Source organism: Portunus trituberculatus, chromosome 50, assembly GCF_017591435.1.
Source record: "Portunus trituberculatus isolate SZX2019 chromosome 50, ASM1759143v1, whole genome shotgun sequence".
Taxonomy (NCBI): domain Eukaryota; kingdom Metazoa; phylum Arthropoda; class Malacostraca; order Decapoda; family Portunidae; genus Portunus; species Portunus trituberculatus.
In genome coordinates this window covers 3,352,649-3,366,865 of record NC_059304.1, presented here as the reverse complement: position 1 = coordinate 3,366,865, position 14,217 = coordinate 3,352,649, and the positions used below count along the sequence as shown (strand labels likewise).

The 14,217-nt window shown below is 37.6% G+C and overlaps 1 protein-coding gene across 35 annotated transcripts in view; it reads left to right on the top strand.

Annotated features, from left to right (window-relative positions):
- Positions 1-12,579, top strand: part of LOC123499829 (calcium/calmodulin-dependent protein kinase type II delta chain-like) — a 253,152-nt gene extending 240,573 nt beyond the window's left edge. For all 35 annotated transcript variants that reach the window (XM_045248330.1, XM_045248336.1, XM_045248344.1 and 32 more), the window contains 2 exons: positions 8,772-8,886; positions 8,981-12,579. In XM_045248330.1, the coding sequence (XP_045104265.1) occupies positions 8,772-8,886; positions 8,981-9,281 (416 nt within the window). In that variant the 3' untranslated portion in view covers positions 9,282-12,579. The remainder of the gene's footprint in view (positions 1-8,771; positions 8,887-8,980) is intronic.
- The last annotated feature ends 1,638 nt before the right edge of the window (positions 12,580-14,217 follow it).

Below are 14,217 nucleotides of genomic sequence, written 5' to 3'. Positions count from 1 at the left end.
ATATTGTGGAAATCTCCATACGAACAGGATTAGTCCCGAAAGAGTGGAAAAGAGCTGACATTGTGCCTATATATAAGAATGGTAGTAGAATGGAACCGCTAAATTATAGACCAGTATCGTTGACTAGTATATTGTGCAAGGTATGTGAAGAAGTAATTAAAGCTAAGTGGAGTGAGTATCTAGAAAGTGAAAACATTCTGAGTGAAAGACAGTTTGGTTTCAGAGAAGGAAGATCGTGCATATCCAATTTATTATGTTTTTATTCAAGAGTGACTGACATACTACAACATAGAGAGGGATGGGTGGATGCTATTTACCTGGACTTGAGAAAGGCCTTTGATAAAGTACCACACAATAGACTGATGTGGAAACTAAAGATGATTGGAGGAGTAAATGATAAACTAGCAAAATGGATGGAAAATTACTTAATGGGAAGAGAAATGAGAACAGTGGTGAGAGGAAGGAAGTCCGAGTGGAAGAAGGTAACCAGTGGAGTTCCACAAGGGTCAGTGCTGGGTCCCATCATGTTTTTGATTTATGTTAATGATATGCCAGTAGGAATTGACAGTTACATGAACATGTTTGCGGACGATACTAAAATTATGAGGAGAGTAAAGAATGTGGAAGATTGTAACAAGTTACAGGAAGATCTTGATAAAATACAGGCAATCCCTGTTTAACGAAGGGGTTACGTTCCTAAAAAAAAACACTTCGTTAAGCGAACCGATTATAACAAGTTTAACCCCTGATTTGAACTTCCATTGAGCGTAAGCAAAGTGAGAGTACAGTAAAATGTTTAATGAAAGTAAAAATTATGAAGTTAAACATTTAGGTAGTTTAATTTAAGTCATTATAATGTACACTAAAGTATTTATGTACATAACTTTATAATGTTGATGATCTTAACTTTATGAAGGAAGGAAGAGTGAAACGGGAAAGACACTAACCGGCAACCTGTGCAATGTAAACAAAGTGTGCATCATTGTACTGCATGCAAAACTTATGTACCACATTTCCACAAGGCTTTCCATTTCATCCATTGTAGAGTCACGAGTTCAGGTGGTTCTTTTAGCTTGCAAGGAAGATACGGTCTCACCAGCCTTCTTAATAGAGTCTGCTGACTTGAAAATAGAGACAGTATAATATGGAGTCAAGATGGTGGCCAGCACTGCTATAGTTTTCTGGCCTCTCTCATGTCTGTGAATAATATCTAGCTTCACTTGGAGAGTAAGAGACTTCCTGGTCTTCTTACGAACACTAGGCCAATTGCAGGGCGTTTTGGTTGTAAGTTGAGCTAGGGAAGACAAGCCGCTGCTGACGCTGTTACGTTTTGACTGGGGAGTGAGTGTTGCGCTTGTTGTCCACGAGAGGCTTGATCTTGATCTTGATCTTTATTCTATAGGTGTCACAGGATTTTTCATGAGGCAGTCCTTAGTACCAACAGCTCCTGGTGTATTCAAAAGCCTGTCATCTTGCGTGATATGGTGAGGCTTTCAAATTTGGAAAAAAATTACCTGGATAAAACTTCGTGAAAGCGAGTTTGGTGTTCTTTAAACGAGCAGATGGTAGTAAAATGAAACCTTTGTTGTAGCAAAATTTCGTTGTGTGAACCTTCGTTAAACGGGGCTTGCCTGTATATGAGTGGAGTAAGGAGTGGCAGATGGAATTTAATATAAACAAGACCCATGTTATGAAAATGGGAAGAAGTAGATACAGACCAAACAGGGATTACAGGCTGGGTGATGAAAAAATTAAAGAGACCAATGAGGAGAAAGACTTAGGAGTAACCGTGCAAAACACCTTGTCACTGGAGAAACACATTAACAAGATTTTTTGGAAAACATACAACATGCTTCAAAATATTGGCCTTGCATTCCACTACCTAGATGAAGGAATGATGAAGAAGATATTATGTACCTTAATAAGACCCGTTAGAATATGCAGCATGTGTCTGGTCACCGCATATGAAGAAAAATGTGAAGAAGGTGGAAAGGGTACAGAGGCTGGCAACAAGGATGGTACCAGGACTCAGGGAGTTAGACTATGAGGAAAGACTGAGGAAGCTGGGGCTGACCACATTAGAAGAGAGAATAACAAGAGGAGACATGATATCTATGTATAAATTGGAGAACAAGATTGACATACTGGACAGAGAGTTGATAAAGGTGACCACAAGTAATCATCTCCGAGGACATGGAAAAAAGCTAATAAAGGACATCTGTCTAAATGACGTGAGAAAATACAGTTTCCCCGCATCGTAGCATTGATAAGTGGAATAAACTGAGCAGTGATGTCGTTGACGTGGTGTGTGTCAATCAGATGAAAGAGAGATATGACAGGAATGGACAAGGAGACAGGTCACAGAGAGCTTAGCTCAGGCCCTGTAATACACAAATAGGTAAATACACACACGCACACACACACACACACGAGACGGGGCCACACGAGCATAAAGCCCAGGCCCTGTAAAACTACAACTAGGTAAATACACACGCACACACACACAGACGAGCCGGCGAGATTGGACCTGGTTTTTACAAGGGGTATACAAATGAATGATGATATAAGATATAAGTGACCATGTAATATTAGAAGAGGGAAAGGAAGATAGAAAAGAGTCCTACAAAGGAGACCGATTAAATTACAGAAAGGCTGATATTGAGAATCTAAAGAAATATTTCAAATACATTAACTGGGAGAGGGAAAACTCAGAGAGGATGCAAGAGAAATATAACTTTTTTTGGAAATATACAAAACAGGAGTCAGGGAATACATCCCGAAATATAGACCTAAAGAAGAAGGAAAGAAAGATTGGTTTAATGCAAGGTGTGCCAGGGCAAAAGAGAAAAGAGATGAAGCATGGAAAAGGTGGAGAAATAGAAATCCAGTAAATAAGGAAAACTTCAAGGCAGCAAGAAATGAATATGTGAAGGTGAGGAAGGAAGAGGAAAGGAACCATGAAAAGGACTTTGTCGAAAAATGTAAGGAGCAACCAAAATTGTTCTACAGATTCATAAATGGAAAAATAAGACAAAGACAAACAATAGAAAGGTTAAAAGGAAAGAACGGGATAATGGAAGACCCAAAAAGTATGGCAGAACTATTAAATAGTAAATTCCAGGAGGTCTTTACTAAGGAATCCAAATTTGAAAGGCCACAGAGTAAATGAGAGACAATCTATATGAAAGAGATTAAAGTAACCAAGCTTGAAATAAAAGAGTTAATGAAGGAATTGGATGAAGAGAAGGCAATGGGACCGGATGAAGTCTCAGGCAGAATACTGAAAGAATGTAGGGAAGAACTAGCAAGTCCTATATACAACATCATAAAATGCTCAATAGAAAATGGAACAGTACCAGTAGAATGGAAAAGAGCTGAGGTGGTTCCCATATATAAGAGCGGAAGGAAGGAAGAATCTTTAAATTACAGACTGGTATCACTAACTAGTGTAATGTGCAAGATGTGTGAAAGAGTTATAAAGAAACAATGGATTGAGTTCCTTGAAGACAACAAATTATTATCAAATAGCCAATTTGGTTTTAGAAAAGGGCAGTCGTGTGTAACAAATTTACTGAATTTCTACTCTAGAATAGTTGAGAGTACAAGAGAGAGAGGGATGGGTTGACTGTATTTATTTGGATTTAAAAAAGCGTTTGATAAAGTGCCACATGCAAGATTACTGTGGAAGTTAGAGGAGAAGGGTGGCTTAAAAGAAAGCACATTGAGATGGATGGAAAATTATTTGAGGGGGAGAGAAATAAGGACGGTAGTTAAAAATATGAAGTCCAACTGGAGAGCAGTATGAAGCGGAGTGCCACAGGGGTCAGTATTGGCACCAATACTTTTTCTCATATACATAAACGACATGCCTGGAGAAATGAACAGCTTCATAAATCTGTTTGCGGATGATGCGAAACTGTTCAGAGTTATAAAGCAAAAAGAGGATTGTGAAATACTGCAGGAAGACCTAAATAAGATCTGGGAATGGAGTAAAAAGTGGGAGATGGAATTCAATGTGGACAAAAGCCATGTCATGGAAATGGGAAAGAGTGAAAGACGACCAGTGGGAATCTATAAGATGGGAGATGGAGTAGAACTGGAGAAAGTAAAAAAGGAAAAGGACTTGGGAGTGACAATGGAAGATAACAATGAACCAATAAGCCATATTGATAGAATTTTCAGAGAGACATATAATTTGCTAAGGAATATTGGATTAGCATTTCACTACATGGACAAAGAAATTATAAAGAAATTGATAAGTACTATAATAAGATCCAGATTGGAATATGCAGGAGTAGTGTGGACCCCCATAAAAAGAAACACATAAGGAAGTTGGAGACTACAAAAAATGGCTACAAGAATGGTTCCAGAATTTGAAGGGATGACATATGAGGAGAGACTAAAGGCTATGGATCTACCAACCCTTGAGAGAGGAGATCTGATACAGGTTTATAAATTGATCAACGGAATGAACCAAGTGGATAATGAGAAACTCATCCTGAGAGAAGAATATGACGTTTGAAGCACAAGATCACATAGTTAAAAGCTGAGGAAGGAAAGATGTCTGAGAGATTTTAAAAAATATAGTTTCCCGCAGAGATGTGTTGGGACTTGGAACAGTTTGAGTGAAGTGGTGTCAGCAACGAGTGTGCATAGTTTTAAAGAAAAATTGGATAAGTGTAGATATGGAGATGGGGCCAGGTGAGCATAAAGCCCAGGTAAATACACACACACACACACACACACACACACACACACACACACACACACACACACACACACACACACACACACCGGTAGCTCAGTGGTTAGGCGCTGGCTTCACAAGCCAGAGGACGGGTTCGATTCCCCCGGGTGGAGATATTTGGGTGTGTCTCCTTTGACGTGTAGCCCCTGTTCACCTAGCAGTGAGTAGGTACGGGATGTAAATCGAGGAGTTGTGACCTTGTTGTCCCGGTGTGTGGTGTGTGCCTGGTCTCAGGCCTATCCCAAGATCGGAAATAATGAGCTCTGAGCTCGTTCTGTAGGGTAACGTCTGGCTGTCTCGTCAGAGACTGCAGCAGATCAAACAGTGAACACACACACACACACACACACAATTTGGGTTCAGGACAGGGTGGTCATGTGTATCAAACTTATTAAGCTTCTACTCGAGAGTTATTGCAGGACTTGAAAACAGAGATGGATGGGTAGACACAGTATACCTGGACATTAAAAAGGCTTTTGATAAAGTCCTGCACGGAAGACTTCTTTGGAAACCAGAGTACATAGGACTGCATGGAACCTTGCACGAATGGACAAAAGATTATTTGAAGGATAGAGAAATGAGAACTGTTATCAGAGATATATACTCATCTTGGGGTAAAGTAACTAGCAGAGTGCCACAAGGGCTGCCGTGGTACAGTGGAACCATGCGTGCTTTGGGATCCGAGGGGTCTCCAAGCACACGGGTTCGAATCCTGTCCACGGTCCGAGTGTAGGTTGGCCTTCCTCACTCGGGGCAAGGGTTTCCTAGCGGGTGGGCTTTGAGATAGGGGGTACCCAAAAAAGTATCCCCTTTAGCCCATAAATTCCCGTGAAAAAAAGCCAACATGGTATAAATAAAAAAAATAAAAAATAGAAAAAAAAAAAGGGTAAGTGTTAGCCCCCATTATGTTTCAAGTTTATGTAAACAACATTCACATTGGGATAAACAGTTATATAAATTTATTCGCTAATGGTGCAAAGTTGCTAAGAGTTATCAAAACTAGAGAGGACTGTCTGCTGTTGCAGGAAGATTTAAACAAGATCTATGAATGGAGCAAGAAGTGGAAATTGGAGTTTAATGCCAAGAAATGCCACATAATGGAACTAGGAAAGAGTAAGAGAAGACCAGTATGGAACTATTTGATGGGAGAGGAGCAAATAATGAAAACTAAAGAGGAAAAAGATGTTGGAGTGATCGTACAAGAAAATCTGAGCCCTGATAAACACATAAGCAAGATATTTGGTCTATCATATAAGATGTTGACTAATATAAGAGTGGCATTTCATTACATGGATAGAGATATGATGAAAAAAATTATCACAAGCATGATACGCTCAAGGCTAAAATATGCAGCAGTGTTATGGTCTCTGAGCTCTAAAAAGGATTTTAAAAAATTGGAAAGGTTACAGAAGATTGCTACAAAGATGGTGCCAGAATTAAAGGACCTCACATATGAAGAACAACTGAAGGAAATGGGACTGCCAACTTTACAAGATACAAGAGAACGCGGAGACACAATAACAATGTATAAGATAGTAAATGATATCGAAAAGATAGACAAAGAAGACCTGGTGCTGCTGATGGAAGAAGATAGAAGGACAAGAGGACATGAAAAGATCAGGATGAGGCAGTGTGTGAAGGATATTGGAAAATACAGTTTTCCACACAGAACGGTGGAAAAATTCAATGCATTGGATAATGGAATTGTAACAGCACATAGTGTGCATAACTTTAAAGAAAAACTAGATAAATGGAAATATGGAGACAGGATACTATGAGCCCTTGAATCCTGTACAATACAACTAGGTAAATACACACACACACACACACTTCATCGAATACTATGTCTAATTTTTCACAGAGAAGTAGCTCACCTATAATGAAAAATTAACTTGAAAAGACACATCGTAAAACAATAAAAAAAGAAAGACAATATTGATGAAACCAGGAATTCAGAGTCAACTCATGAAATGCATATAAATGTTGAAAAAGAAGTCATAATCATGAAAATATTCATGTACAAGGCTACACGTGTGATATTTGCCCATCGTTTACAACTTGCACTGAAAAGAACAAAATATGTCAAGTTTGATGATGGAGTAGTTGCTTAATTACAGGAAGCTCAGCAATGAAGACAAAATAAAAAAGTTATATATTTGGCACTCTAACCTTGCTGTGTCTACAACACTTGAGACTGATACCACAATATTTGTTGCTGTTTATGTTTATTTTGAACATATATTACTTTTTACTATAAAAGTAGGTATATTGAATACATAGTATTCAATATATCTATACATAATATTCAATAGAATATTCAATGAAAGATTCATCATTCTGCCCATTTAATTAATGATGCTATATACTATCATGTCGTAATGCTTTCCCATTAAGTACATTTTCCAGAAATGAAAATCACCCATATAGCAAAAGTTTTTTCTGTAGCTGATAAGGTAAAAGTCTCAAATACCAGATTTATTGAGAAATAACAAATATTCAAACATTTGTTGGTAATGACAGTGCAACATATTGATTCCTATGCACCTCAAAGTAAACAAAATTTATGTTTTAATGATGTCCTTTAGCTTGCCAAAGACTATATGTATTATAGTCTTTTCATTGAATCCATTCCTTTGTAAAGTTATCTGTATCTTTGATGAATTCCTTCCACAGAAGGAATATAATAGAAATCCTCATCTTTAACTTTCCATGCTCACAATTTGTATATTCTCTCTCTCTCTCTCTCTCTCTCTCTCTCTCTCTCTCTCTCTCTCTCTCTCTCTCTCTCTCTCTCTCTCATTTGACAAGGTGCTGTCATTGACCTTCAACCCAATCAGTTTCTCAGTGAAGATCCTCCTCTTAACTTTTAGTGGTACACTAAGCAGAACTATTTCTGTAACTGTTGCAACCTTTATTTCTATATAAAGAGGCAATAACTGCCTTCCTCCACTTGTCCACTTTGCCTCTATGCTGGTCCAGTTATGAAAAGCATCAAATCTACTACCACTCCACCTTCATTCTTTAACATTTTCATAGTTATTCTATCATTATCTAAAGCTTTTATTTGCATATTAGTCGAGCTATCACTTTCTCCAACATCTCTTCTCCAATTTCACTTTGCATGACCACTTGTTCTCACCCTGCTTCCATATCCATGCTGGATGTTATTACACTTTTTATTCATTAGATCAGATAATTGTGACCTTTTCCACACACCTTCACCTTTGCCTAACTACTTACAAGAACTCCATCCTCTCTCTTCTTTCTCACATCTCTCCCGCCCCTCTCTCCTCCTTACCTTCCAGAAACTAATTCTTATCCCTAGTAGATTTTTTTTCAGTTACAGCATCTTATTTATACCTTTCCTGTCTATTTTATATATGACCAACTTCTCTCTTTTGTTACTTCTATAATCTTATAAAAAGTAATAGTTTTTTTTTTTTTTTTTTTTTTTTTTTCTTCATTCAGTATGGAGTGCAATCTACATATCCCTTCTAAGTATCAATGTTTTGCTTCACCCATCATTTTCTACCTTCACTTCCAACCCCACTTTTAATTTTTCTCCTTGCTTTCTCTTCTTAGTACATGCTAATATATACTTGTCACTTTCATTAATGGCACTTATATAGATTTGTAATGGTGGTAAATACTATGATCAGAATTTTGCATATAGCTTATATGCAATTCATAGATTTACTACGTTCACTCCATTTACATCACAACACACACTGCAGACATTATTTGAACTTTTATGACCTGTCGTTTCATTGTTGCACTTTCATTCCAAAAAGAAAGTTGTCATTAATATCATCATTACTTTGCATTTTTAGCACCACAGAAAGGTGTTCTTAGATGTAGGCAAATGCTCAGAAGAATCAGTACTCACAAGTCCTTCTATATTGTATAGAGCATTAAGAATTGCTACCAAGAAGTGTAATATTTAAACGAGCTTACAATATAATGCATAGCCTTCTATTTTACTACTTGACTATAAAGAATGTGTTTTCTTTCTTTTCTCTTACAGTTCTTGGGAAGAACTGTAAGACAGTCAACACCATGATCTTAAGTCCTCATGTTCACTTGTTGGGAGAGGATGCAGCCTGCATTGCATACATACGCCTTACCCAGTATATGGACAAGTGAGTTGATCTTTTTCTTAAATATATGTATGTTATTAATCACATGTTTGTACATTGAACATTCTTAACATGAACCTCTTTTACCTCAATACAGACATGGCCAAGCCCACACACAGCAAAGTGAAGAGACCCGAGTATGGCAGCGTCGTGATCATAAATGGCAGTGCATGCACTTCCACCGGTCTGGGTCCCCTCTTCCCCATTTGCACTCGGCACCAAGTAAACTTTGTGTTATTGGAAATCCTGGTTGCCCTAGAGAGATGATAGAGTTCAGGCTGGTATTTCAGCCTTTGTGGAATGTTGTGGGTTTGAAACATATTCAGACTCTCCCAACCATTATTCAGGCCTCAAAACAGCCATCCAACATACAAGAACCAAAGTGCTGCGAGACCTGAAATGGTATAAAAGTAATGGGAAGAACTGTATTATGGAGAACAAGTTGGTGTTCCGCTCCCAAATATTCTGCAAAATGTCATCCTTTTCCCTAGTACTGAATGTACAGGTTAGCATTTGATATGCCAGATTGCACTGGATTATTGATGGTTGCCTATATTTTGAAGATTGAATGTTCCCATTGTATCATTGCTACCAACTATATTAATTGATGTGTGGCATAATTTTAGATTTAACAAACTCTCTTTGTTGGACAATTCTTCAGTGATATGTGCACAATTTATGGCTCATGAAGTTCTCAGATGCTAGGTAGAGAAAGTTCTATGTTATTGAAAATGCTGTAGAAATACATTTCTTCTAAGCATCCTACATTTGCCTGGTAAAAAATCAATTCAGCAAAGCCACAGCCATTTCTATTAGTTAGTACCAATTAGGATATCTATCCATCAACTATGGAAAATTATCCTCCTGAACACTGACTCTACTGTCAGTGTTGAAACTTTCATTATCATCGTCTCTCCATATTTTGTCACTCACCAACTTAAGCTTAAACAGTCATGCAGCAAGTGTTAACTCTATCACTAAAATCCAAATGCATGAACTTTAGAGATTGTAATGTACATTTGTATGCAAATGCTTTTGTTTCATTTGAAAGTATGAAATATATATATATATATATATATATATATATATATATATATATATATATATATATATATATATATATATATATATATATGTGTGTGTGTGTGTGTGTGTGTGTGTGTGTGTGTGTGTGTGTGTGTGTGTGTGTGTTTGTATGTATGTATGTATATATGCACATATACGTACATATAGTGTGTGTGTGTGTGTGTGTGTGTGTGTGTGTGTGTGTGTGTGTGTGTGTGTGTGTGTGTGTGTGTACATCCTGCCAAAAGCCTTTTTTTTAATAAGTGAGCTCCTTAAGAAATATTAACTTTGAGGTTGTAGATAAATACTCTGTATCCTAAACTGTATTACTGTTGAAGCAATTGGTTTCATGTATTTGGATTTTGGTAACTTAAAAGAACATCACTTGTGACAGGGAGTCCCATAGTACCTTTAATTAAGGTAGGTGGACATGATCTTCTGCTTCTTTCAATGCATCTATAAAGCCATTACTTGATGCAGTTTATAATTGCTTATTCATGTGAGACATACTGTCTGTGAAATGTCAAACTCAGTTCTTTTAGGGTTAAACTAAAGTTGATTCTCAGAGGTGTACCAACCCATATCTTTTCATATTTATACTTAGTCGCTTTGTGATTCATACCTGTGGCTGAGAGATGAAGTGCACGTGTGTGGCCTGGTGCTTACAGGGAGTGAGGGCCAGGCGGGCCAAATGACCGGTGTATATCTAGTCATTTGCTTTGCTCTTGACTTTTCTTACATTGATTTTTATCAGACTCTATGGTAAGAATAGTTCCCATGTCATATTTGTGGTTTGTTTGAATTTGTATATTTGTAATGATAAGCCTTTTAAAGAGCTTGAGAGAATGTTTGATATCTTTTTAGATTCCTAAGTGATAGGTCCCGTGTGTCTCTGGTGCCGTGATCTTGTTGTTGCAGCTTGACAGGCGTGTAATATATTTATATCATGCTTTTAAACAGATTTATTAACTTCGATACAAAGTATTCTTTAATTGCTAAGTGTCTTATGGCCTAGACATTAAGACCCTGAAGCTGACTCCAGGCCTCAGTATTGTATATTAGACTGCCAAGTAAGCTGTACCAGGCAGACCACTTCCTATTGGTCTTACACTTGTAAATTTACTGTCAAGTCAATACTTTGCAAATCTCAGACAGCATAAAAAAATATATATAAAAATGAAAAAAAAAAAAAAAATTGATTTGTCATGAAGACTTAGAGTGTAAGTTACACATAGTCTTTTCAATCTCCGAATATCTGTGAAAATGTTTCATGTGTGATAGTTAACATCAACTCTGATCACCTTCCATACATATCTTGATTTTATGCATCAAAACAAAACACTGATCAAAATTCTGGCCTAATAGTTTAAATGTAAACTCAAATAACATGGGTCACATTTAGGACTCCTTAACTTAGATCCAGGATTTCCATTATAATGAATCTGTCATCAGACCTCTGCTGTGTGCACAGAGTCTTATTTCCTGGATATAGAGCTTGGGTCCTGGACTGCTGCATATAATGCATGTTACTGTAAGCCAAACCTGTTGGTGTCTTCTCATGTTCAACACTGTCCTGTCGTCACTGCTGCCACTACTGCTGCTGCTGAAACTGCTGTAGCTGTTGCTACTACCATATGTGGAAGGTAAGAGGCAAAACCAGCACAGCAACCAGCCAAGCAGGGTCTGTAGTGGAACTCCAGCCACTGCCCTGCTATTGTTATGCTTGTGATTGGTCATCCTTTGCGCCTGGTTGTGTGATTTTGCTCAAGTATTGATTGGCAGCCAAATTGTATGAGGACAAAACTGGTGTAAGAGATCATTCTGTCTCAATATTTGGGCATAAGTGAATTGAGCGCAAGTTATGGTACTATAATGGTGTACAAGATTACCAATACTTTTTATTCAATGTCATATTTGATGGTTTACATAAAAAGTATGTTGTATTGTTGCCTGCAGTTTTCTGTACCATTTTCCACCCTGCCTTTTCCTAAGCCTGCTTCATGTATTTATCTTTAAGACTTAGAGAAGTTTTATTACTATTTATTTGATTATTTATTTACTTATTATTATTTTTTTTATTGTAGGTAGACTTTTATTGTTTAATCTACTCAAGAGCTTTGTGAAAGGCAGGCTTGCATGTCCTCAAGTGTGAGGTTGAAGGGTAACCCTAGAAGTGGCCGTCCTCTAATCGTCCCAAATTCTTAGAGCCTATGAGGTGAGATGTAGTTATTTAAGAATAGACACTTTGTAAAGTAACTGCATGTAAAGGAAATCTCATCTGGTGGCTAAGAGTTTGGGAACCTTGAAATGGATATACTCATGGGACAGGACATGGTTGTTGGCTACCCTCCAGCTATTTCTTAATTTTTTCATATAGATTTTTGATCTAAGATGAACTATTTTAAGACGTTAACAAGATCACATGTGTTGTGTAGTCAATGTATTCAAGCAAAGAATGTTTAACTCCATCGAATTTCCCTATAATATATCACAAATTGGATTCATCTAAACATTTAATTGCCATTACAAATTTATAACATGCTGTTATGTGTGTCATTTGTGCTTTATCATTTTCCCTTTGAAATTCAGAGGAAATGAGAGACTTTCATGGAAATAAATTCTGAAATGTTATTTTGTTTTGAATCTTTAAATCCACTTAGTAGCTGTGTGTGTAATTCACTGTTTGATCTGCTGCAGTCTCTGACGAGACAGCCAGACGTTACCCTACAGAACGAGCTCAGAGCTCATTATTTCCGATCTTCGGATAGGCCTGAGACCAGGCACACACAACACACCGGGACAACAAGGTCACAACTCCTCGATTTACATCCCGTACCTACTCACTGCTAGGTGAACAGGGGGTACACGTCAAAGGAGACACACCCAAATATCTCCAACCGGCCGGGGAATCGAACCCCGGTCCTCTAGCTTGTGAAGCCAGCGCTCTAACCACCACTGAGCTACTGGGCCGTGTGTGTGTGTGTGTGTGTATTTATCTAGTTGTATTTACCTAGTTGTAGTTTTACAGGGCCTGGGCTTTACACTCGTGTGGCCTCGTCTCCATATCTACACTTATCCAATTTTTTTTTAAACCATACACACTCTTTACTGACACCACTTCCTCACTCAAACTGTTCCAAGTCTCAACACATCTTTGCGGGAAACTATATTTTTTAATATCTCTCAGACATCTTCCCTTCCTCAGTTTTTTACTATGCAATCTTGTGCTTCTAATGTCATATTCTTCTCTCAGGATCAGTTTCTCATTATCCACTTGATCCATTCAGTTAATCAATTTATAAACTTGTATCAGATCCCCTCTCTCCCTTCTCTGTTCTAGGGTTGGTAGATCCATAGCCTTTAGTCATCCCTTCAAATTCTGGAACCATTCTTGTAGCCATTTTTTGTAGTCTCTCCAACTTCCTTATGTGTTTCTTTTTATGGGGGGTCCACACAACTCCTGCATATTCCAATCTGGGTCTTATTATAGTACTTATCAATTTCTTCATCATTTCTTGTCCATGTAGGGAAATGCTAATCCAATATTCCTTAGCAAATTGTCTCTGAATATTTTATCAATATGGCTTACCGGTTGATTGTTTACTGCCATCATCACTCCTAAGTCCTTTTCCTTTTTTAGTTTTTCTAGTTATATTCCATCTCCCATCTTATAGATTGCCACTGGCCTTCTTTCACTCTTTCCCATTTCCATGACGTGGCTTTTGTCCACGTTGAATTCCATCTCCCAATTTTCACTCCATTTCCAGATCTTGTTTAAGTCTTCCTGCAGTATTTCACAATCCTCTTTTTACTTTATAACTCTGCACAGTTTCGCATCGTCCGCAAACAGATTTATGTAGCTGTTCACTCCCTCTGGCATGTCGTTTATATATATGAGAAAAGTATTGGCGCCAATACTGACCCCTGCTACACTCCACTTTCTACTGCTCTCCACTTAGACTTCATATCTTTAACTACCGTCCTTATTTCTCTCCCCCTCAAATAATTTTTCATCCATCTCAATGTGCTTCCTTTTAAGCCACCCTTCTCCCCTATCTTTCACAGTAATCTTTCATGTGGCATTTTATCAAACACCTTTTTAAATCCAAATAAATACAGTCAATCCATCCCTCTCTCTCTTGTACTCTATCAACCATTCTATAGTAGAAACTCAGTAAATTTGTTACACACAACTGCCCTTTTCTAAAACCAAATTGGCTATTTGATAATAATTTGATGTCTTCAAGAAACTCGATCCAGTGTTTCTTT